Source organism: Oratosquilla oratoria, chromosome 41, assembly GCF_046742065.1.
Source record: "Oratosquilla oratoria isolate Oo_2021 chromosome 41, ASM4674206v1, whole genome shotgun sequence".
NCBI classification, from domain to species: Eukaryota; Metazoa; Arthropoda; class Malacostraca; order Stomatopoda; family Squillidae; genus Oratosquilla; species Oratosquilla oratoria.
In genome coordinates, this window is record NC_134817.1 from 26,539,697 (window position 1) to 26,564,731 (window position 25,035).

At 38.6% G+C, this 25,035-nt stretch overlaps 2 protein-coding genes across 5 annotated transcripts in view; both read left to right on the forward strand.

Annotated features, from left to right (window-relative positions):
* Positions 1-123: 123 nt before the first annotated feature.
* Positions 124-25,035, forward strand: part of Zfrp8 (Zinc finger protein RP-8) — a 46,270-nt gene continuing 21,358 nt past the window's right edge. The window contains exons 1-2 of the mRNA XM_076178275.1: positions 124-204; positions 22,498-22,749. Of these exons, the coding sequence (XP_076034390.1) occupies positions 22,666-22,749 (84 nt within the window). The 5' untranslated portion in view covers positions 124-204; positions 22,498-22,665. The remainder of the gene's footprint in view (positions 205-22,497; positions 22,750-25,035) is intronic.
* On the forward strand, positions 187-15,891 carry LOC143021061 (eukaryotic translation initiation factor 4E type 3-like). 4 transcript variants are annotated; one of them, XM_076178277.1, is made up of 5 exons: positions 187-234; positions 4,549-4,754; positions 7,232-7,460; positions 7,602-7,824; positions 9,560-15,891. In XM_076178277.1, exons 1-5 carry the CDS (start codon positions 202-204, stop codon positions 9,628-9,630), a joined length of 762 nt encoding a protein of 253 aa, XP_076034392.1. In that variant the 5' UTR covers positions 187-201; the 3' UTR covers positions 9,631-15,891. The 4 variants fall into 4 exon arrangements, with proteins under 4 accessions (XP_076034392.1, XP_076034393.1, XP_076034394.1 ...); XM_076178278.1 differs by having other exon boundaries at positions 215-339; XM_076178279.1 differs by having other exon boundaries at positions 229-339; positions 4,531-4,754.

Below are 25,035 nucleotides of genomic sequence, written 5' to 3' on the forward strand. Positions count from 1 at the left end.
TTTTCTTTGAACGGTGAGGGGAGGAATGTGGGTGGTGGGGAGGATGGAGGAAAGGAGGGGATGGATTCATAGTGTGAGGGAGAGGTGGGGTAGTGAGAGTTGGGGTTGGTTGTATGCTGGGGTGGGGAGAACAGTGGCTCAGTTGGAAGTTTGGCAGTGGATAATTGTGTTGCATTCGTCGTCTCACTTGGTGAAGCTATTATGGTGAGAGTGCTGGGAGGGGCTCAAACTGAGGTAGTGGGTGGTAGTGCTTCTGCACATGTGATTCTTGGGTCAGCCAATGTGGATCTAACGCAGATTGTGGGACTCTCGGAAGCAGACGACTTCGTGGTCAAAGTGGTAAAATGTGCTGTGTGGAGAGGATATGTAGTTTGGACTGCAATTTGAGCATTTCACTGGGTTTGGACAAAGAGAAAACATGCGTGAGGCCGAACAATGCACATGTACTCTTGTTGAGCATTGACACCATTGCTTGGTATGCCCAAAACGCTGGAAATTGAAGTAGCAACGTAGGGGGTGGATAGTCTATACTTTCTCGCGTCGTGTATGAAGCATGTTACATAGAGACACGATGTGAGCTAGGGATAGGTGTACCGTTTGGTATTATTTATTTATTTATTTGCAAAGTAGAATTGGGTTTTCCGCTAAAGGCTTATCCATAACTTTTGATTCTGGGTAATTCAAGAGTCATGAGGTGGTAACTACTCTCATTGCCTCCCCTCAGCGTAACCGTCACCTCGAGGCAGCACTGTTGAACATTCTCTTCCTCACCTGTCCTTGCGATGCTCATCATAATCGGCACTCCATTGGTTTCGACACTTGCGGTGTGAGAGTTTATTTTTATTTTTCATTATTATTATTATTATTATTATTATTATTATTATTATTATTATTATTATTATTATTATTATTATTATTATTATTACTATTATTATTATTATTATTATTATTATCAATTTCCTCATTGGAAAGCTCCTCTCTAGGCTAAGTCCTGCATCTGAGCGGCAGAAACTTCCGCATAGGCTAGTGTGGTCACGTGTTGGACTCGTGATCGCTAGCTATTTCCCTCCCGTAAGAGAGCTCAGAGCTCATATATGTAACAAGTTTCGTGTTCTTGAAGGTAGAACTCGCGATGTTTCTTCACAGCTCTCTTGGTTCCCATTACTACCTTACACATTTCATTTTACTGGCCAACTTACTCGACTCGTCCACATAGCCTCCCACTTTCTCACCCTCAAACAATTATTTCATTGTATGATATCTCATTGAAGGGGAATCAACACCAGTACTCATATTTTCTGCACATTTTTTTATTTCTAAGAAGCGGGTCTTCTTTTCAAACTGTGGTCACGTGATACAGTAGAGGAAGAAATCATGCCTGTGGACTGAAAGCATTGGGTTGATCATCACTGGTAGAGAGAAGAGCACGGTAGTGACTTCATAGTAATGTTCAGGACATAAGAAACTAAAATTGACAGAGATCTTGTCTGTGAACTTATGAAAGAAAATGTCCAAAAGATAGAAAAAAAAAAAACAGCTTCCCATAAAATATCAGTAATTCCTGAGATCTTGGAAGCCAATATTGCTTTCAAAGCTGCTGTAGACATGATGGTTGGAGAATAAGAAGATCTCACAAACATAGATATTTTCTTGTATATTACAATTAGGTTCAGTCACGTCAAAAAAATCGACTCGCCACAGTTCTCACAACGTCAATGTGATGTTTTTCTTGTGTAGTACGTAATATATTTTCCCATCTAGCATCTAGCTAATAGTGGGGTCATCTTCTTGAATAGACAAAAATAATAAGAGTAAACAGATACATAAATAAATAAATAAATATACAAATAAACAAATCATCCAAGCAGTGTATTTCAGCCTCTGAGAAAGCAAATAAGATTCTAGGACTGATTGCGCGATCTTTTGATTTCAAAAGTCCATCACTCATTAACAAGCTATATAAATCGTTAGTTCGTCCACATTTGGAATATGCTGTTTCCGTATGGTCACCGAATCTCATTAAAGACATTGACAGACTGGAAAAAGTACAACGGCGAGCCACAAAACTGATTCCAAATATAAAAAATAAATCATACGAAAATCGACTAAAACATATGAATCTGTTTTCCCTAAAAAAGCGTAGACTCAGAGGTGACTTGATACAGGTCTTTAAAATTCTAAAGGGAATTGACACATCAAAAGTGACAAAATTTTCACACTGAATGAGAATCAGACAAGAAACAACGGTCTCAAACTGTCCGGAAATAGATTCAATTTGGAAGTAGGTAGAAACAACTTTGCCAACCGTGTAGTTAATGAATGGAATAAACTTCCTGCACAGGTAGTGCAATGTAGTTCAGTTCGAAGCTTTAAGAATCATTTAGATAAACACCTAAGTAAGATGCTGTAATGATTATAATTTATTTTATATTATTTGTTATTGTTTAGTTATCATTTGTCTGTCTGATTTTCATTTATTATTAGTTATATGTTACTTTATTATCATTTACTATTTACCTGTTTGTTTATTATTCAACTATACCTATGCATTTATCTATTTCATTTGTTATTTACATTAATATAGTTTTTATTTATCATTTTATTATTATTATGATTTTTTTTCGCATCCGACCAAAAGGCCAAAAGGCCAAAAGGTCTCCTGTCGGCATGCTCCGCCTTTGTAATCCTTTGCAATATGTATATACCTGTCTCAGATCCCTTCAAACTCCATGAACCCAACATAGTTCTCTACTATAGCGCAATATATTTGATAGAAATACTGGTTATTTGTCAGTGACGAGATGCAATACACTCGACTGCAGACTCAGCATTGTTTTGGATCACGTGCTGGACTCGTGATTGACAGGGAAGGCCTCAGTTCTCTGAAAGTTTTTGGGTGCCTGTAAGTGATAGGCTAGCTGTATCAATACATTCGGAAGTATTACATCGAGTTCAGTAATTAACAAGAAATATTTCTAATTTGCGTTCCTTGTTATGTTTACATATTACACTAACGAATTATTGCACATTACGCATGTGAAAACAAAAATTAACAAAGAGTGGGGACAAGGAGTCTTGCGTTGAACTATAGACCCTATATATAATTCGCTCTTCTTCCCTCCCCGCCATATTAGGTGCATTGGCGCTAAATCCAGGTAAAACCGGCGTAAACCAGTTTATCACATGCCCCCACCCCCACCTGACCTCAGCACTTTCTGTAGTCGGGTTTAGGCAGCACCCTATCATCTGGTCACGGGAACAACAGATACAAATAATAGATTTTTTCAGCACCCTTTAGATTTAATTCAGCATCCTCTTGGAGTGCTAGCACATCAGCTAAACCTACATAAAAACTGCAATCCACTTGTGTCTAATCCAACAGTTATAGCTACATAACTTGGCAATCATATTTAGATCAAAGGTCACCTTCGCTATTCTCATTCCCAGGATGTTGTTTTCTAAATACAATGATAAAGGACAGTTGTCCTGTGTTTCACGCATTCCTTTGTAATATGAGTTTGCAAGGGCTCCTAAGGTAGGTCTTATATTCGTACAACGTAATCGTTTGCACACATGCGCCAACCCTCACACTGGAAAATAAGGATGAAAAACAGGTCTAAATGAAGAACGCCCTCTTACCACCACAAATTCAATTAATACCTTTTCTGCCACACGTCCTATGTCTTAGCATTGTCTACTTTCTCTGCATCTTATGACAGGTTGTTTATTAACGAACTTAATAAAAAACAAAATCTATTTATGTAAATTGAAATTATACAACACGCACAGTTGTCATGAAGGACGACGCACGTACAGCGTTTGAGATCCGAGCCCTGGGCCTGGGGAGTGGGGATCGCAAATTTAGAGTTTATCGGAATACTGCAAAAGATGACAACGTAGTAATTACTAGGTTAACTAAAGAAAGCCACAATATATTTAATATGTATAAATATTATGGTTATAAGAAAAAAATTACATAGGCTTCTGTAAGACTCATTGAACTCCTATCATTATTACGAAAACAGTTGGCAACAAACAACAACATTGACGCTAGCGACCTGTCGTAATGTGAAAGAGCCTAGTGGCGCAAAATTTGCAGAGTTCAAAATCAATCGTTTGCAATGAAAGATAAATACAGACATTTTCATGACAAAACTAAATCGTTATTATCATAAGGCAAAATGTAACTTCTTAGGCAAAATTCTGGACAAAGAAACTTCCAGTTGAAAATAACGTCCAATAATTATAATCCATACATATATATGTATATGGTTACGATTCGTGCTTGTTCATACGCATTTGTTTTCTAGATTTACTTTAATTGAACAATTTAAGAATAAAGAGACCAGTTCCCTTGAATACTTCTTTGGCAAAATACAAATGTACGACTTTAAACTAAAAAATATGATTTACTAATTTAACAAAGAAAGCGGATGTTAGTGTTTATTTCTTTCTTATAAAATACATTTTTGATCAAATAATTCTGCATACTATATCCCTACACCAAAAAGACCAGTAATGAAAGTTTAGCAATTTGTTCGCAATCAGATGTTGACGTTTGTTGTTGTTGAGGAGGGAAGGCGAATAGGTGATAATAGTGAAATGTCCGTACCTATCCCCGCTGCGAAAGTTAATGGTGCCACAACAGAAGTGGCATCCTCTCCAGCCTTGCATCCAGATGCTTACGACGTATTGCAAAGAGATGAAAATACTGGTGTGCCACTTAATACGCCATGGACTTTCTGGATTGACAAGTAAGTTAAACCAACGGGACCACAATGAGTCAGCCCTTATCCTTATCCTATTATGGGGTAATATTCAAATTTCATGGTGGATATTCATATTTTGGTGCAAGTTTTGTATGGATCGAAATAAGAACCAATACTATTTCATTTCTTATTTTTAATGAATGGTATTTTTTCCTGAAAAGTGAAATTCAAAAATACTAGTACCAAGATTCATAGTTTTTCAAGAACATTTGAATTTAAATTACCATTTTATGTAGAATGTTAAATTAGTGGCATTGTATGTAGATAATAAGAACACTTAAGATAAATGCCCTATTTGTTGCTGCTAGTGTTAGAATAAATGGGTTTCCTTTGTCTTGTGAATTCCGTTTCTGGAAGGTATTTTGTGGTTTACTGAAAGAACAATTGAAAACAAATCAGTACCGTTGTAAGTTAGGCAATGGTTATAAGGTTAGAGTTGAGTTTGGTGAATAGGGTTAGGATTATATTACATAGGTTGTTTAAACTGTGACTTGATGGGTTTGGTTAGGCTTGGTTTACCCTAAACTAGAGTAGAGTAAATTGCTCAAGATATGATCTATGTTCCATGAAACTACAACTTCACCTGGAGACCAGACAAGGCTTATTTAGTTGTCAAGTTGTCAAAGAGGCATATAAAACGTTAATTAACTAATATGTAGCACCAGGTGTTCTTGTCTGTATGATCTGCCAGGCTACATTCAACTGTTTTAAAGAGAGATCATTTACTTATCAATTTAGTGTTAACAACTGCTTTAATTAATTCCTAGATAACAGTTGATAGTCATGTCTATAATTTTCTTGCTGTTACCTTGCAATTTTATATAGGTGTGAGAACCTATATTCTCTCAATCAATCCATTGCCCTAGGTCTCTCTTGCAGGGGACCTGGGGCAACAACCTCTGGATTGGCCCACAAGTCACTCGAGGGAGAGATATTATGTGGTGTAAGGCTAGTGGAGGGCAATTTAAGATAAGACGTTCATGTCTTTTGTGTTTTGATTGCATCAGGCCACTTTACATTTATAGTTAGGCCTGTTCTGTGTGTTTTATAGTTGGAATGTGGCTTAAATGCAGTTGTACTAGTGTGGTTTTTACTTGTGGGTGGGATTTCTTTGTAGAGTTGATGTCAGGGGAATTTGGTAGCCAGTCTTGAATTGCATGTTGTTGTATGGGGAGGGCTTTTATTTCAGTGTATAGATGTTCTTTTAGGATGGTTTTGGTGCATCCTGTTTTTATTCATAACACAACCTTAGCACAGCCCCACCTTCACTTCACTCTCCCCATTCCCAACCCTAACAAATTCTACTACTCAAAGCTTTTACATTAGTAATAGAGCTTGTGTTAAGGTTGTAAATGGTGAGAATCAGAATGAGTAGTTTATTTTGAAAGTGGGGCTGTGCCAAGGTTGTGTCATCACCATGGCTGTTCAATGTGTACATGAATGAGCTGGTACTGGAGGTAAATCTGACAGTGATGGTCAAAGTATTAAAGATGATTAGAGAGAGTGGAGGAAAGTGGGAGGTGAGCCAGTAGTGAATATTGGTAAAAGCAAGGTATACAGGGGATGAGAGTGGCAGTTAGTTGGAGGTAATTCTTAAGGAGGGAGGTCAGGAAGTGGGTATTAAGTGTTTAGGGTCACATGTAGAAGGGAATGGAGAAGTGTGAGGTGGAGGTAAACTAGAATGATTGTGCTTACAACACTGTATGGGGCAGAGAATTGGAATTTAAAGAATGCAGAAACAAGAAATTTAAATGTGTTGGTGGTTATGACAATGGATGGATTGAGAAGTGAGGAAGAGAGCATGAGTGGAAAGGGAGCTGGCAGATGTAGTAGGAAAAAGAATGCTGGAATGGTTTGGGCACATGGAAAGAATGAGTGAGGAGTAGTAAAAAGTGTGGAAAGCAGAGGTGGATGGAGTGATTGGGAGAGGAAGACCAAGTTTGAGATGGATAGATGGGGTGAAAGGGGCCTTGGGTTAAAAGGAGAAGGTGAAAGATATGTGTGAGTGGAAAATGGTTGTGAATGGACTATGAATTGACACAGCCTAAAGGGATTTCTCGCTTGCCTTCTCTATTTTTGTATGAGGGGTTGAGGAGGGAGGGTTACCATGTGAATGAAGCAATTTGGCCCTGCTGGGAATGTGTTGTCTTGCTGCATTGCTTTTAATCCAGGCAGGGAACTGGAGACAGGGATGACCCTTTATCCATGAGTTGTTAAGATTTTTGGAGGAGGGATGGAAGTGGGATGGGTGGAAGTGTGTGCATGCCTTGGCCAGCTACCTCCCTTATAATTGGAGACCTTGGTATATAAATAGACCTTTTTAAGTGGGAGAAGGGGCCTTTTGCATATGTGTGTATGTGTGATTAAGTTGTTACTTATTTTTATTTTCAGCACATTTATAACAAATGATATGTGACATTATTTGGGAAGAGCCTGTGATAGAAACTTACTTTCTTGTACAGAGCCACAAGGGGGTCAACGGCAGCAGAGTATGAAGCTAATTTGAGGCACATCTACAGTGTGTCAACTGTACAAAGCTTTTGGTCAGTTTACAATCACATCCCAGATGTAGCAGAACTCTCATTACGCTATTCATACCACCTTATGAGAGGGAATAGACGCCCAATGTGGGAAGATGAAGCAAATTGTGATGGAGGAACATGGCGAATTAAAGTGACAAAAAGAGATACAGTAAGATTACATCACAAAAGTATTTCTTTTGATGAAGCCATAACAATCATACTTCCTTTGCTGCATGTGCTGTATCAAATTTTTAATATTTTTTTGTAGGTCATCAGTTTTTGAGTTTTGTGAAATTCTATTATCTTTCAGCCTCGTGTGTGGAAGGAGCTTCTACTAGCTGCAATTGGAGAGCAGTTTGATGGTTTTTTGGCTCCAGGGGATGAGGTTTGTGGCATCTCTGTGTCTGTTAGGGAGAGAGATGACCTACTGCAGATTTGGAATTCAGATTGCAGTCTTGCACATAAAGCAACAATCATGAAGAAAGTTCATAATCTGGTTCCAGATGTTCTCTTTGTCGCTGAATTCTACAAACGTAAGTATTGGGATGGATTGGACACGTGGAAAGAATTAGTGGAGAAAGATTAGTAAAAGAGATGTGGAAGGCAGAGGTAAAGGGAGTGACTTTGAGAGGATGACCAAGGATAGGATGGATGGATAGGGTGAAGGAGGCATTGAGCAAAAGGGTGTTTATTGAGCAAGGAAAGGAGAAGGCAGGAGATAGGGATAAGGAAAATGGCTTTGTAAAGATGATACTGTTATGCAAGGAAGGGAGGGGTGGGGGATGGAGGGGGTAGAGGATGCTTGTGTGTGAATAATATTTTGATGTAGCCCAAAAGGATTTCTCCGTCTTCTCTTTTTCTGCACGAGGGGATGGAGAGGGGTGGTCACCGATTAAGTGACCTTGCTGTGGATGTACTGTGTCTTGCAGTATTGCTTTTGACCCAGGGCAGTTGGCAGGATAGGGATGACTAATCATCTATGAGGAGATAAGATGATAGGAAGGAAAGGGTGGTGGAGAGGAGTGGAATGGGTGGGAGTAGGTATGTACCTTTGACTTTGCTACTTCCCTTTTAAGTGGGAAAAAAAACTCTTAGTATATACAAAGCTAATAAGTTGACAGACTGTTTTTGTGTGTAATTATGCTTCAAATCCTCACATAATTAAGTTTAATAGCAAATTGAGGATGAAGTTGTGCAAAATATTTTCTAGTTTATAATGGGGGAAGAGCCTGTGGGAGACAAATCTAGAAATCACAAAGGAGATCCATTTAGATAAGTGTACCAAGGAAATGTATGCCAATAGAAGGCGTTTAGGTTCTCGCATGAATTTATAGTATTAGAGATCTGTTTAGATAAGTTTACAAAGGAAAAGTATACCAGTAGAAGACTTTTAGGTCTGTCATGAAGTCAGCCATAGAATGGTTTTAATAATAGTTGCCTCAAATTCACTTACTGGAAGACCACAACCATACACTGGCTGGCAACATTTCTAGAATCCTCATATAGGGAGGGGAGAAATTTTTTGACTGTTGTATGTTTTGTATTAGTGTATGGCTGTTTCTATGACACCAGCTTATAGTAGATTAATTGTTGCAGTTACTATTTTTATGTAAGAGGAAATATTGTCAAAGTTGGTGTATAAGGATGATGGGCCCAGTAAATATGACAGCAAACTGGGTTAGAATTTTTTATCCAAATCGGTGGATTAGTTTCTGTCATGAATTTCAGACAGGCAGAGCAAGAGTTCAGTTTCCAATTTTACTTAAAAGTACTGTTGCAAAGTTTGCCAAGTCTGTCATTCTTTGAAGGGATTAATTATGAAGTAGATTTGTCAAGTCAAAGAGTACATTTACCCTATACCCATCCAAAAACCTATTGTGCCTCCCATCTTAGGTCCTTGCCTCTGTCTGACCCAATCAGTGTGCCATAGAACAGGGATGATCTTTCATTCAGTAAGGTCTAAGATGGGTGGGACAATGGGTTTTTGGATGGGTGTAGGGTGTAAATATACTTTGACATGGGCAGTATGGGCATTTAATTCCATTTGTTGAGTTGCATAGTTAGTGATGTTTCTACACTTCATTATTAGATCTGTGGTGCATTAACTTTAGCTTATTGTTTCTTATGTATCATCTTCAGTATACTTATCTGGCCCCACTCATATGTATTCATCATGGAAATATTTTCAGGCCTGATGTATTTTGGTTTATGATATAGAATATTCATTTGTAAAAGGTAGTATTAATCTTTGATTTCTTTTGATTTCAGCACACCAGACGCACCATGCCTACGAAGGAGAGAAGTCCCAGGGGAATGCACCAATTCTAATTGGCTCGTGAATGTGGCTCACCTTAGGCTTCTCTGTGTCACACTGTCTCAAACTTCACATTTCTTGTATGATTAGATATTGAAGATATTTGGTTTTATGCAGTCGTTGATAAAGTTGTTAGTACTGGTTGCAGGCTGTAGTTCTATTCCATGTAAAAAGAAATTTATTTCCAGCATTGTGATAGAATAAAACTCATTCATATATAGCCTTAGGGAATTTTTTTAAGTGATTCTGTACATGTATAAATAAGTGTTCATTAGGTGTGTGTGTGTGTGTGTGCACATGTATGTGTGTGTGTGTGTGTGTGTGTTTACATTTACCTAAATGTAAGGCAGGAAAGGAACTACACTTGTGTCCCATCTTATTTTCTCCATTGATCAAAGTTGAATTTGTTTATGCATTTAGGTTGGATTATCTCCTCTTTCAGGCTATTTCATGACTTTATCCATGGCTGTTGGCCCCTGCTGTGGAGGCACTGTCTTGCTGCATTGCCTTTGACCCAAACAGAGTGGGAGAGGGCAACAATGACCTTTCATCCATGAGGTGCTGATATGAGAGGGGCACTAAATGTGTTTTGATATATATGAAGTTGGTGTTTGTTTTAACTTGGCCATGAAAAGGCTATTGGTATGTGTGTATTTTCCTAATTGTAGTATACAGGAAAGACATACTAGTGGTATATATGTGTGTATGTATGTACATACAGAAAAATGATTACCAGACTGTGATACAATAGTTACATTTGGCTCTACAACAGAGAATCAAATTGGGTCTTTTGACTTATCCATCTCTCTAACTATTCACCCAAAATTCAGTTCTACCCAAGTATCAGATTGTTCATCCTATAGATTCCCAAATCGGAATGGAAGGAGAAGATGACTTTCAATCTAGAGTCCTGAATTTGATTCCTGATTGCTAAGCCGAGAGTCAACATGTTATTTTATGGTGAAGAAATTTATTTCACTTTTCCTTTGGGCAAAGGGAAATGTTGGATAAGAAGAGAGTGCTAAGGTGCTTTGGGTATGGTGAAAAAATTAATGAGGAAAGATTAGCAAAGAGAGTATAGAAAGCATAAGTGGAGGTAATGAGCTCAAAAGGAAGACCAAAAATGAGATGAATGGATGGGATGTAGGGGCCTTGGATGCAGGTACTTGTCATTGGTCCTCTGTTTGTATATTCTTTAGAGCAGGGATTCTCACCCTCTCCATAATTTACCCCTATTGGCTATTTACTCCGTAAAGGCACAGAAGAATAAGAATACACATTATTTAGGTTTTGCACAAAGTATAAATACTTTGCTAAAGGAATTATATAGTCCATTCATAGTGCAAACAGTAAATTCTATTCTATCTCTCTTTATACCAAGGGCTTTTTCCCCCTTACAAGGGGGAAAAGAGTCTTTGGTATATGTACAAGGGAGGTAGACAAGTCTAAAGACCAGTACCCACTCCCACCCATTCCATTCCCATCCACCACCCTCTCTTCCCTCATCTTTGCTTCTCATGGATGATGAGCCATCCCTGTCTCCTGCCCACTACCCCAGGTCAGAAACAATGCAGCAAGACACAGCACATCCACAGTAAGGCCATTTCACTTAATCAGTGATCCTGCTTCTCCGTTTCTTCATGCAGAAAAAGAGAAGATGGGGAGAAATCCTTTTCGGCTGCATCAAAGTATCATTTATGCACAACCACTCCCTACCACTCCCTTCCTTGCATCACAGTATCATCCATACACAGCTGTTCTCTACTCACCCCTATCTCCTGCTTACTTCCTTGTTCAACAGACATTCCCCTTTTGCTCAATACCCCTTTCACCCCATCCATCCATATCATCCTCAGATTCACTGCCTTCCACAGCTCTTTTACTAATCTTTCTTCACTTGTTCTTTCCATGTGTCCAAACCATCCTAATACTCTTTCATCAGCCCTGTCTGCCATCTCCTTTTCCACCTCAGCTCTCCTCACCTCGTTTGTTTCTCACTCTATCCAACCTTGTACTTTTTGTACAAGTTTTTATCCAGCTTCTACTGCAAACAGTAAGTGAATTAAAGGAATTATGATGTAATTTTTCTTCCCCAGGGATAAATTTATTCCTGGTCAAGAATTGCAGTTTTAGAGGAGGGAAGTGCCCCAGGACTTGGAAAAGGGAGTGGATATAATTAATGGAGAAAATATCTTGGTTTGAAGCAGATGATGTCATGAGATCATGGGGGAAAAAAAGAAAAAAAAATGAATGGATATCAAGAAACTTAGTTTTCCATACAGATGTGTCAATTCATGGAATAGCCTAGAAAAAAAATACAATCTAAAACTGTAAGCAATGTTATGTCATAGATGTCACTGTTACTCCACATTTTAGCCAATCATTAAACTAGTAATAAGACAGAAATAGCATCCTTAGAAATACCAAATTTGATCAATGGAGAACAAGACAGTAATGAGCAATGCTCCTGTCCTGTGTGTTACAATAAGGTGAATACATCTGAGTACATATGTGTGTGTTTTATGTGTATACACATACATTATACTTGTGCATATCTGCATATAGGGGAATTACTAAGGTTTGAAGTAAAAAGATAAAAGTAAAGGGTGATAAGTTTAACTGCAGAAACATATACAAAGACGCAAAAACCAAATGAACATGTGTATACATACAAACACCCACCTAGTGTGCAGGCAGAGACATCCACCGTGGGCCACAATCATATGTAAATCTACAGATTTCAGAGAGTTCAAAGTGGACTATTGGTAGGGTTTGAACTAGTTACAAAAAAGAAAAAATAAAGAATTGTTCAATCTGGTAAGACTACTTGCTAATTATAACTAGGTAATGACACATGCATACACACTCAAATACACATATGTATATTTTTAGTTTATTTTCATCTGCATTGGATTCCCCAATGGAGGGGTTTGCCAACCCAGCTACCACAGCCAGGTTCAACTGGACATGAAAACCAGAAGGAAGTGGAGGGGGGGAGGTGGTGAAGCAAAATTTTGAGAAGAAAAGTGGAAGGAAGAATGCTTTCAAGTGAAAAGTAAATCTCCATATTTTCTTAATAATTACTCTTTTTTTTTCATAATGAAATATGTGACTGTGTCATAGAATGTCATGAATGTTGCAATAGTATTGACTGCATAATACTTTTCCCATTAAAAGCCTCTCTGTTTTTCTTTTCTTCTCATTCTTATTCTCCTCTCCAAAAACTTGTTGTTATGATGTTCCCTAGTGGAGAAATTTTATTGTAGATGAAAATGTCTTTGTATATACAGTAGGCTCACCACTTTCGTGACAAATTGGTATTGGAAATACACCATGAAATAGAAAATCACGAAAATGGTGAGTGGTTAATGCTAAACACCCTAATCAATTTCAGGCCTCCCCCCCCCCACACTTAAAAACAAATGTAATTAAGTTATGTGCCAATATATACCAAAGGCCCTTTCCCCCTCATAAGAGGGTGGATGTGTGAAAACATATACCCACATTATACATAGTTAAAATCATTTTAGTCACCCCCTCCCATCTTTGTGGCACTTCTGGAATGAAGGGTTGTCCCTGTTCTGTCACATTATTTGGGTCATAAGGAATGCAGCAGACAAGAAGAACACCCCTTAAGCATCTTCATCTTTTCACCCATTCATGATCTACCTCCACTCTCTCGTATATTTTGCCCTCTTTCTTCCCTGCTGTATAGACATTCCACTTGTATTCAAAGCCATTTTCATCATACGTATCTTACCTCTCTGTAGCATCAAGCTTGCACTATTTCTGCTGTCCACATTTTATTTTTTAGCTTTTCCTTGTTCATTCTTGCTACATGCCCAAACCAGCTCTTTGACATGCCCTGTTTGACAATTTCTCTCGCCTGTTATCTGGCTCATCTCTATATTTTTCACTCTGCCCTTTCTTGTAACATGTATTTTTCAAACATTTCATCTCAAAAACGTTCAGATTGCACTCTGCCTTCTTGATATTCCAAATTTTTGCTCCATACAGGACTGTGGGTACAGTCACTCTATACAACCTTTGCATTGCATTCATCCCCAAATACCTATTTTTCACAAAACTTTTCATTCCAGTTAGATATTTACTTCTTTTACTTTATAATTCACTTCCACATTCACTTCTCAATTCATCTTCATATATGATCACAAATACATATGACTCCCCATTTCCACATTCATCCTGCCACCACCATCATTCCTTGTACATCTTATCACTTACATTTGTCCATTCACTAGTAACTTCTCTTAACAACCCATTCATACATCTTCAAGAACACAAAAGCCCAAAAAACATGTTTAATTTTTGCTGAAAATACTTCTAACACACCTGTCATACAACAAGCACGTCACCTTCATACACTCTACCTTTCCTAAACTTACACTGGCTTGCCCTAGTTACTCTCTCAGTTTCTCCTAATTTGTCACATTCATTTTTTTCTTATTACTCTCGTATATCTGTCATACCACAAACACTTTATCTGCATACCCTCTACCTCTCCTAAACCCACATTGGATTTCTCCAATTATTCTCTGTTTCCATCATAATCTCATTCAACACATCCATAAACCTCACAAACCCATTTCACAGACTAACAGACTGATTATGCTAAAACTACGTGTCATACTTATCTCCCTTTTTCTTGTATAGTAGAACTTTACATGCACTTCTCCAATCCACTAGACATTCCTTGCTATAGACACATATTGAACATACCAGCCACTCCACCCTTACTACTCCACCCATTGTCTAACATTCCACATGACATCCATCCAATCCAGGTGCTTCTTAAGCTTTCATTTCTTTCAGTGGTATTGTACCTCATCTTTTGTAATAGCATTATCATTATCCTTTTCCAACACATTCTCTTATCTCCCAATGACACAGTCAAAGCCTCCCTGTGTTCCTCAACATTTAACACATTGAAAAGTTATGTGCCTAAAAATAGTTATTGTTGCATCATCTGCATGTGGATTTTCTTCATGAATTCTCAGTCTTATTTTTTCACAACACTATATGGCACTTAGATTAAACTTTTTAAATACCGTAAATTGCAGCATATAAATCAACCTGGCTTGTCGGTTGACTTCAAGGTTTTAGGCTCAATATTCTGGGGTTACGTCTATACCTGTGGGAATGGTCAACCCCCAGATATACAGTAGGTTACTAGCAGGCTAAAATTATTGAATTTGTATTACTATTTTATTATTTTTATATTGATGTTAGTATGTTTAAATATATTCATGAAACATGAGTTTTATTTGGAAACCTATGAGGCAGCCTGCTGAAGTTATGGTGAATGGTGTACAGTGATTGTTGAGAGTGCTTTCCACAGACAGACCACGCTTTGGTGAAGAATTATATATATATATATTTATATATATAATGCTGTAAAAGTCAGCCCCTAGTTTTATAGATATTTTTTGGGTCTAGAAATTCAACTTGTACGCTGCAGTTTACAGTAGTAATTAATTGAAGTTAAAGCCAGAAATATTGAGAATTTCTTTATGGCAACATGATTGCACATAAAATTGTGGACTTTGTTTATGCAGTATTTTTCTTGACCAATCACCTTCTTGCATCGATGTGATGTTGATGTCATAGAAATGTTATTGCTGCTCCCCACTTAAGCCAATCATTGAGCAAGAATTTTGTTACTGTAGGAGCCATGAACTAGTAATAGGATAGACATAAGTACATATAGAATTACATAGTTTAAATCATGATAATGCATTGTCATTGATGTATTGAAGTTCTTTTGACCTGGCAGCCAACTCATTGGTGGCTTAACGATAACCACTAGGTGGGTGATAAATTTGTTAGCCTTGGTTTGATTTAGTGCAATTGATATCATCATTGGTTTCACAGAGAATGACAACCAATGCACAGTTATAACAGAATATTACATTCTTGTATACTAAGTTACAGATTTTACTAGAATGTAAATGTGAATTGCTGAGTGAAATCGGAATAAATTTGGCAAAAGGGTGCCCCTAGTGTCACAGTCATGACACCTCAAAATACGGCAGCTGTGGTAGAGGTTTTGAACAGTGAGTTGCTGCACTTGTCCCAGTTGACTTGCATAATTGAAGAAGAAAATTGTAAAATTGATAGATTGGGAAATTTTTATTGTTCTGAAAAAACGGTGAATCTCAAAATTAAATATCTTGAAAGTTGTGAGCCTACTGTATATAAGTGTATATCTGTATATGTATTATGTATATGTAATATAAAATGTAATTACAATATATATATAAAATTATGCACACATTTTCATCCCCCAGCACTTACCCCCATTTTCTGCTGTATTTAAGTAAAGGGAGACAGAAATGTCATAACTCGCCCATGTGTGCGCAATGGATATGTTTTCCAACCTACATATACATGAGATTTGTTTTATGTAGGTGAAGGTTGTGGCTCCATGCATCTTATTGGAAATAATGTTGGTACATTGGGCTAAAATGTAGGATTGCTTTCACAAACATATACCAAAGACTTTTTTACCCCCCTACAAGGGAGGTAGCCAGAAAACAAAGGTATAGAATCCATTCCCACCCATTCCATCCCCACATTCCACTCCCATCCACCCTCCTCCCTCTCTTTTATCTTGATTCCTCCTGGATGATGGGTCATCCCAGCATCTTGCCCACTAATTGCTTTCACACAAACTGAAAAGTCCAATACATTACTAGGATTTGAGTACATTAAAATCTTGTCTATGTTATGTTGGCTGTATGCTGCCAGTACGCAGCATACACATGGTTCCCTGTGTTGGAACCCAGCCAAATATGGAATCTGTGACCAAGATCACCTTGTGTCCTCAGACTGCATAGTGTACCTATCTATATACCAAGAGCTTTTTAGCCCCTTATAAGGGAGGTAGCCAAGTCAAAGGCGCACACATACTTTCACTCCTTCCACTACCCTCCACCACCCTTTCCTCCACCTCATCTCATCATTGTATCCCGGCTGCTTCACTTAATCAGTGACCTCATCTCCATCCCCTCATGCAGACAAAGAGGAAGCGAGGAGAAATCTCTTCAGGCTGCATCAAAGTATCATTTACACATAAGCATTCCCTGCCCCTCCCATGTGTAACAGTATCATCTATACACAGTCACTCTCCATTCATCCCTATCTCCTGCTTTCTCACTTGCTCAATGCCCCCTTCACCCTATCCATCCATCTCATCATTGGTCAACCCCTCAAATTCACTCATCTACCTCTGTCTTCCACACCTCTAATTAATCTTTCTTCACGCATTCTTTCCATGTGAACAAACCATCCCAATACTCTTTCATCACCCCTATCTGTCATCTTTTCTATTCCTGCTCTCCTCATCTCCTTGTTTTTCACTCTATCCAACCTAGTGACCCTTACCATACTTCTCAGACATTTCACTTCTTAAATTCCAGGTTTCTCCCCCATAGAAAGATGGTGGCACAGTTACCCACTCATACAGTCTCCTCTTTGCATCCATTCCCAGATACCTATTTCTCATGACACTATTTAATCCCCCAAGGCATTTACTGGTTTCTCTCAATCTTAAGAAAAGTAGAATTGCATAGTGTACCAGTTGGAAAAAAGTCCTGTTTTAGAACCTGAACATATCAGTCTTAGGGAAGCCTAAAGATGAGAATGATCTAAAATGATCTTTCCCAGAATCTTGTATGCAGAAACATTACAATCTGTTAGGCAAACTCCTCCCCTCCCCCCAAATAGGTGCACTTAAGTGACCACATGATGAGAAACCAACCACATGATACTTTGTCCCCCTACACAGCCTTATACATCCTCCGTACTTGTGCCCTAAAGCCCCTCCTTACTTGTGCCTAAAGCCCCTCACCCTTCCCCCACTTGAATTACTACACAAAACCTTCTACCTCCAGTCCACCATGACCGTCACCCACAAAAACACCCACTCCCTCCTCTAACTCACCCCAGTACCTACAACCTTAAGAAAAGACCCGGCTCTGCAGGAGAAATCATAGAAGGTAAAGGTGTACATAAGTTTTACCACACTATCCAACACAGTACCAATATACATGTATAAAGGAGGAAATAGGGAAGATCCTACAAACTTTAGACCAGTATCCCTCACAAACACAGTAGCAAAAATATGTGAAAAGGTCATCAGGAACAAATGGACCAGACACTTGGAAGATGACAAAATGATAAACCCCAAACAATTTGGCTTTAGAAGTGAAAGATTGTGCACCACAAACCTAATCTGCTTTTATTCGAGATTAACTGAGATAATACAAGAAATGGATGGATGGGAAGATTGCACCTTCTTGGATTTGCAGAGAGCAATTGACAGTACCACAGAAAAAATTAATAAGTAAAATTGAAAAAAATTAGGAATTCAAGGCAAACTGTTGGAATGGGTGAAGGATTTCTTAACTGGGAGAAAAATGAGTGGTACTTAGAGACAAAAATTCGATATGGGAAGATGTGAAAAGTGGTGTCCCACAAGGCTCTTTTTTTTGGCTCCTTTAATGTTTACCATATACATAAATGATATGGATGAAGGAGTAAATTGTTACATGAACTTTTTTGCTGATGATGCCAAATTACTCGAGAGAGAACAGAAGATTGCAGATTGCTGCAAGATGACCTGGATAAAATATGGGAATGGAGTCAGAGATATGAGATGAACTTCAACATAAAAAAATGTAGCATAATGGAATTTGGAAAAGGTAAAAATAGAGTTTTGGGACAATATAAAATTGGAAACAAAGAAGTCAAAAAAGTAAACTCAGAGAGGGACCTAGGAGTAATCATCTCAAGTGACTTGACACCTGACAAACATGTAAATAAATTATTTGGAGAGACTTACAACTTATTAAGATCAATGAAAGTGGCCTTCGACTACATAGATGAGGAGATGGTTAAAAAAATAATTGTTACACTGATAAGACCGAAATTAGAATATGCTGTATCAATGTGGGCACCTAGCACAAAAAAGAACATAAGAAAATTAGAAAGAATCCAAAGAGCAGCAACAAAAATGGCACCCACACTGTCAAATCTGACATATGAACAAAGATTGGAGAAATTACAGTTGTCAACACTAGAACAGAGAAGGGAAAGAGGCGATTTGTTGACCATTTTCAGAATTATGAAAGGGATGGAAGTTCTCGATAGAGATGACCTATTAAAGTGGGACAGAAGAGAAACAAGAGGACACAAAAAGAAACTAAAGAAAGACAGTTACAGAAGAGACCTTAAAAAAAAGAATAGCTTCCCACATAGAGTGATCGATGTCTGGAACAAATTGAACAGAGAAACGGTGAATGCCAGAACTATACACGATTTTAAGAACAAACTGGATGTGGAGAGATACGAAAACGGGTCACTACGAGCATAGCTCTCGGCCCGTAAAATACAACTGGGTAAATACTAGTAAACTCCCCACCCTAAAAGTGTCATCAAACCATCCTCTCCCCAAACTACTAAAGTAAATTACCCATACCCTTAGGGGTATGTGTGTCCTCAAAATTGGAGTAACAAGCAGATCATCCAATTCCAAGAATGTGATCTAAAACACTATTCAAATCTCTTCCTATGCCCCCACCATACCCAATTGGAATAAACATATATAAAGGTCAGACCCACAACTATCGATCCACCACTTCTTCCACCAAACATCACCCAAGAACACTGAAGAACCCCAGACTGCAGCAACCAATAAAACTTACACTAATCCCCATTGATACTCAACCCAATCACGCGCGATCCAGCCACCATATCCTGTTACCTTTGAATAATGTGACTGCATTTGTTTGCAAGAAACCCCACTAGACACACACACACACACACCTAAAAGCCTATAACCATGTACCTATACCCCCACCCAACCTCTCCCTACCCAAGCCAAATGTCCAAGCAGCTTGTCACCACTATTGACACTCCATACTCCTTTCCAAACTGCTGTGACCAAGCTTTTTCCTTAACTGCCCAGTAACTATCTGCTCTGTTTTCCTCCATTGAAAAATGTCACAAAAAATACTATTGGACCTCCTTAAAGTGTTACACACTGGGTTATTTTTCCTCCGACTGTTAGAGCAGATTTGCAGCCTGCAGATTTCTAGAAGGAATCTGATATGCTGGAGGAAAATAATTCTCCTCCAGCATATCAAATAACATGAGAATTGTTGAGGAAACAAAACAGTTTGCCATAGCAATTTTATGGTGGAAAAAGTGCAGGAGATGAACAGTACCACTGATTAATAGGAGGTTGGAGGCCTTTACCTAACTACCCTACATTTGTGTTCTACTAGGATACTTCATTGGAGGATACTATCTGGTGAGACACTACGATAACCCTGTGAGGCACACTGATATCCTCCTTATTACTATTCAAAACACCAACCTACAGCTTTTCACTTCCAAAACTACACACCCACTGACCTATCCTAATGCACATCAGACCTCTTCCTAGACTGAATGGTCAGTAATACTGGACCAACATCACATTGGCTACTTTCCATTTCTCCTTACACCCCTTACAGGCTCACCTCCAGCTCTGCAAAAGAAAAGACAAAAAATTTTCATTTTCCTGTACAAATTGGAAAACATATTGAGCAGCATTTTGCACTGCCAAAACAACTGAAGGCTACCTAACACTTGATGTAACACTGACCTGTCTTACTAGGAAAACATCAGTGACACTCCTATCAGTTCCAAAAATTTGTGTCGGCCATCTTCAATAGTCATTAACACCACCTCGACCCATAAGTGCAGCCCTGAGGGGCTGACACTGTCTCTGGACCAGGTTCAAGATTTCTATTGGTCATCTTTGCACCTTTGTCTTGCTGCAATGCTTCTGACTTGGGCAGGGGGCAGGGATGACCCTTCATCCACAAGGAGCTGAGGTAATAGGGAAATGGGCATGGGTGGGTGCATGCCTTGGCTGCCTAACTCCCTTATAAGAGAAAAACCTGTTGATATTTAGATAGATCTTTGCATTTCCTCTGCCTTTTTGAATATGAAAATCTGACAACTGGGCACCTCCCCCCTACTACACAGGAGGGTGTGACGCATCGTTGGTAACTACGTTATGGAGAGTGACAGCAGCTTCACTCTGCAGATGGAACTTGTTGCCATCTCCAATGCCCTGGATTGTGCCCCCTCTACTGTTAAAACAATGTCAATCCACAGCACTTGCAGCATCAAGACAGGTCTGCAATATTTCATTAGATCCCCAGTCATATTAGGGTTCCAGGAAATGCTATTGCGGATGCTGCTGTTACAAAGTTAAGCAAGAACACTGCCACTGGTGCCCATGATCACACAGATTGACGACCAAGGCCAACCTCAGTGTGGTTGTACTAGCTCATCACGAGGTATGAAGCCATCCACCTGCCCCCAGGTAGTTGGGTGGAATACATTTTTTTCAGGGGCCACCTTGGATATTGTTGTGGGTGGCAAGTACTACATGTAGGTTGTGGTACAAATACCAACACCACTACCTCCTACAGTACAGAGCTACTGCTATTTTTCATCTAGTCTTCAGCCCACCACTCACCCCGGAAAGAGTGATGCAACATCTTACTATATCCCCTTCCGATGCAACCCTCATCTTCGTAAAGGCACACTCCCCCATTGGCACTGTATAGGATCGAGGGGTGCCTTCCCTTACTTCTGCCTGCCTGCTCTTTTTTCGCCTCTGAAGTCTGCCTAGTCCCGCGGTTCTGCTCCCACGTCAAGACCGTCAACTGCAGGTAGGGAGCAAATAAATGGCTGGGGGAATGAAAAATTATAGAAGAAATAGGTGTCAAGGGATAAAAGCAAAGGAATGATTGTGCCCAAGATATTATTTGGAGAGACTTGGGTTTTGAAGGAGACAGAAAGGGTGGTCTTAAACGTGCTTGAGATGAAATATTCAAGTATGTTGGATGTTGTGAGGATTTACAGAATATGAAATTGCAGGTGAGGCAAACGACAGGTGAAAATAGAGCGGACCCTCTATCCTCAAGGAGTAAAGATAGGGATAGCAAATGGGTGTTTGATGAGTGTTGGGTTGAACCTATGCCTTGGCTGGCTACTTTCTATATATGGGGGGAGGGAGCGATTTTTTGGGGTAAATAGAAAACGGGTTTTTAGTGCGATCTGTCAAACCCGAACGTACATATTTTGTGCAACTTTACGAAGTGCTCAGTTTGCATACCGTGATAATGATGAATATGAAAAAATATACGCGAAAACGCAGGTTTTGCAAACTATGAATCCGGAAATCGTTAGGTTGAATTTGCTACAGTAATAATCCTTTGGTTGGTTGGTTAATTTATTGAAGGGATAACTGAACATAGTTTGTGTGTCCGTAGAAATCAAGTAAAAATAAAACCTTGACTGTGAATGTAAGGAGTTAACCCACACACAAGTTTATTCGTTGAATCCTAGGGTTGGACTTTCTCTAAGACAGTCAGGACTCGACTGCTGTGTTGATAAATTCAATAGAATAAATAAACAAAGATTCTGAAAAGAACGGAAAGTTAACATTTTGGCGAGATGCGGTGGGATCGTATGACACGTGCGTGGTTAGGGGTTTGTTTAGCACATGAAACAGGTGAAAATGACGGAGGACTTCGTGTGACATAATTTTAGAAATTGAATAACGCAATTATTATTTGTCAGCGGTATTTTCTATTGAAAATGACTGACAAAGAAAAATAAATCTTTTGAAAGCGAAAAAGAAAGAATTTGAAAACTATGCATGCGTAATTTGAAAATATATAATACTGACGACTAGTGAAATTATAAACGTTTGATGCATAAAACTAATTTAGAAGTAACGTTTTCATCCTTTTATCACATCCTTAGTGATAGAATTTAAATGCTTGCTGATATTGTTTACATTTTACAGATTGGAACGTTGTGGCAGTGGAAAGGAAGTGTGGTTATTTATAACTCGCCTGGCGCCTGAAATTGGAGTTTATTCGTGCTCACTACCGACCGCAGAGAGTTCGAGAAGGTGTCTGTGCCAGACTGTACTCGTATTGTCACTGTAGGGCCTCTGTACCCACGTGAGAAGATGGCTGGCACTGTCTGTGTGGAACTGGGCTTTGTCGAAAAGTCTCCAAAGTGGAAGTTAAAGAGTAAATATTTTCCCAGTAAGGTGGGTCACTAGTCTCACTAAAAATTAAATTATTTGTAATTAATCTGCCTATCTCTAGGTAATTTATTCAGATGAAGAAAACATCTGTAGTCATCATTGTTTATATTATGCATAGATTAACAAAATGTTTGATAATTGTAATAACACATTTGATGGTTGTTCCTGTGAGAAGTATTGAGACGAGTTTTGTAGAATTCCAGAATCATAAAAACATGGTCATGGATGCATAACATGAAATCTATGTTGTCCAATACTCCTTACTTGGTTTACTTGGTGGAGTTTCGAGGGCAGTCCTCACAGCCATAGTGGTGTACCGCTGCTGCCAGTCCTGCTGTCCTTCCTCGCAAGGGGCAGTTGGTCTGGTATTGTCACTGTGTTTGAAGAAAACCTAGTGATGGCAGTGTAGCCTGGCACTGGGGGCTCATCTGGCATCTTCCGTAGGAAGCTGTACAGTGCATGCTTGAAGGGATATATCATTATTACCCAAAAATACTTTTCACTTCTTTTGTGTTTGAATTTGATTTTTTTTTTTTTGTATAGAATAGGTGAGGTGAGGATATGATAGGTTAGAAGCTATTGGAGAATGTAACTTTCATCTCGAATAAATGTACTTGCGTGATCCTACCTAACCTAAGTTAATGTAACGTAACAACCACACCATAGAAAAAATAGATATTTCAAATACAAAAAAGAAAGAAATGAAGAATGTGTTTGTGTGATATTGGAATAGAACCTTGCATTGTACCTTGTAACTAGTTGATGGAACAGGACGTAAAATTTTGAGGATGAAATTCCCGACTCATACACATACAGATATTTAACATGAAATTTATGTTGTCCAATAACTCCTTACCAAATATATCCTGACCTGACCTAACATAACCATTCCATGCCATAGAAAAATGGATCTATGAAATGTTTAAATGAAAGAAATGATATGTGATTGCGTGATACTGGAATAATACTGTAGTGTGTTGATTATAAAGATACATGGCAGTCACAGCAGCAGTTTTTACCTATATCATTAGCCCTTATTCTGAGTATTTTGAACCCCATATTTAAGTTCCACAAATTAGCAGTAAGGTAAGTAGCGATAAAAAAAAAAAATGTTTTATAGTGGAGGTTGCACCTAACATAATAACCTAAACCTAACCTAACCAAACCTAAACTGGTAATTTTGAAGGCATTTTCCAACCTAGGTTGAAAAAAGAAATACCTGTCCCATTGTCAAAAAGGAAGAATGAATAGATTTATAAAAATCACTTGACATTCCTATTAATTTGTGGTACATGGGGGTCAATATATATATATATATGTATGTATGTATGTATATATATATGCGTTGTTAAAGTCAACAGCTGAGATAGCATTATTCTGTTTATAGAATATCTTTTCTATGTTACGCACTAATGTGCTATCTCAGCTGTTGACTTTAACAACGCATGCATTATTAACGGCCTACTTCCAAAATATATATATATATATATATATGTATATATATATATAAATTTATGTATATATATAAACGTATTTACATATCTATATATATATATACATGTATATATATATATATATATATATATATGTATGTATGTATGTATATATATATATATATATATATACACACACACCAAAGGCTTTTTCCCCCCTTACAAGGGAGGTAACCAAAAAACAAAGGCAAAAAAATCCACTCCCACCCATTCCATCCCCAACATACTCCACTCCCATCCACCCCCTTCCCTCCCACTTATCTTGGCACCTCCTGGATGATGGATCATCCCTGCATCTCACCCACTGCCCTGGGTCAGAAGCAATGTCACAAGACACAGCACATGCATAGTAAGGCTGCTTCATTAAATTGGTCCCCCTCCCCTCCATCCCCTCATGCAGAAAAGGAGAAGACGAAGAGAAATCTCTTCGGGCTGTGTCAAATTATTTCTCATACACTACTCCCTGATCCCCCCCCATCCCCCATCTATTCCACATCATGCATCACAACATCATCCATATACAACCATTCTCCATTCACCCCTGTCTTCTGTCCTCTCATCCTTCCTCAACAGACATTCCCCTCTTACCCAAAGCCCCTTTTATCCCATCCATCCATCTCATCCTAGGATGACCCCTCATGTTCACTCCTTCCACATCTGCCTTCCACACCTCTTTTACTAGTCTTTCTTCACCCAATCAAAATGTGTAGAATGGTAATAGCTAGCCCATGATGTGGGTAAGAAATGTAGCAGAGACTGGCAAACATTATTATAAATATTCTTGCTAGTCTTGGCT

Excerpts from the sequence above, each read along its gene's own strand:
- LOC143021061 (XM_076178276.1), top strand. The coding sequence starts at position 783 with ATGCTCATCATAATCGGCACTCCATTGGTTTCGACACTTGCG. Across the intron at positions 825-4,548 it reads CATTGGTTTCGACACTTGCG|ATGTTGACGTTTGTTGTTGT; the intron begins GTGTGAGAGTTT and ends GTTCGCAATCAG. Across the intron at positions 7,825-9,559 it reads TGTCGCTGAATTCTACAAAC|CACACCAGACGCACCATGCC; the intron begins GTAAGTATTGGG and ends TTTTGATTTCAG.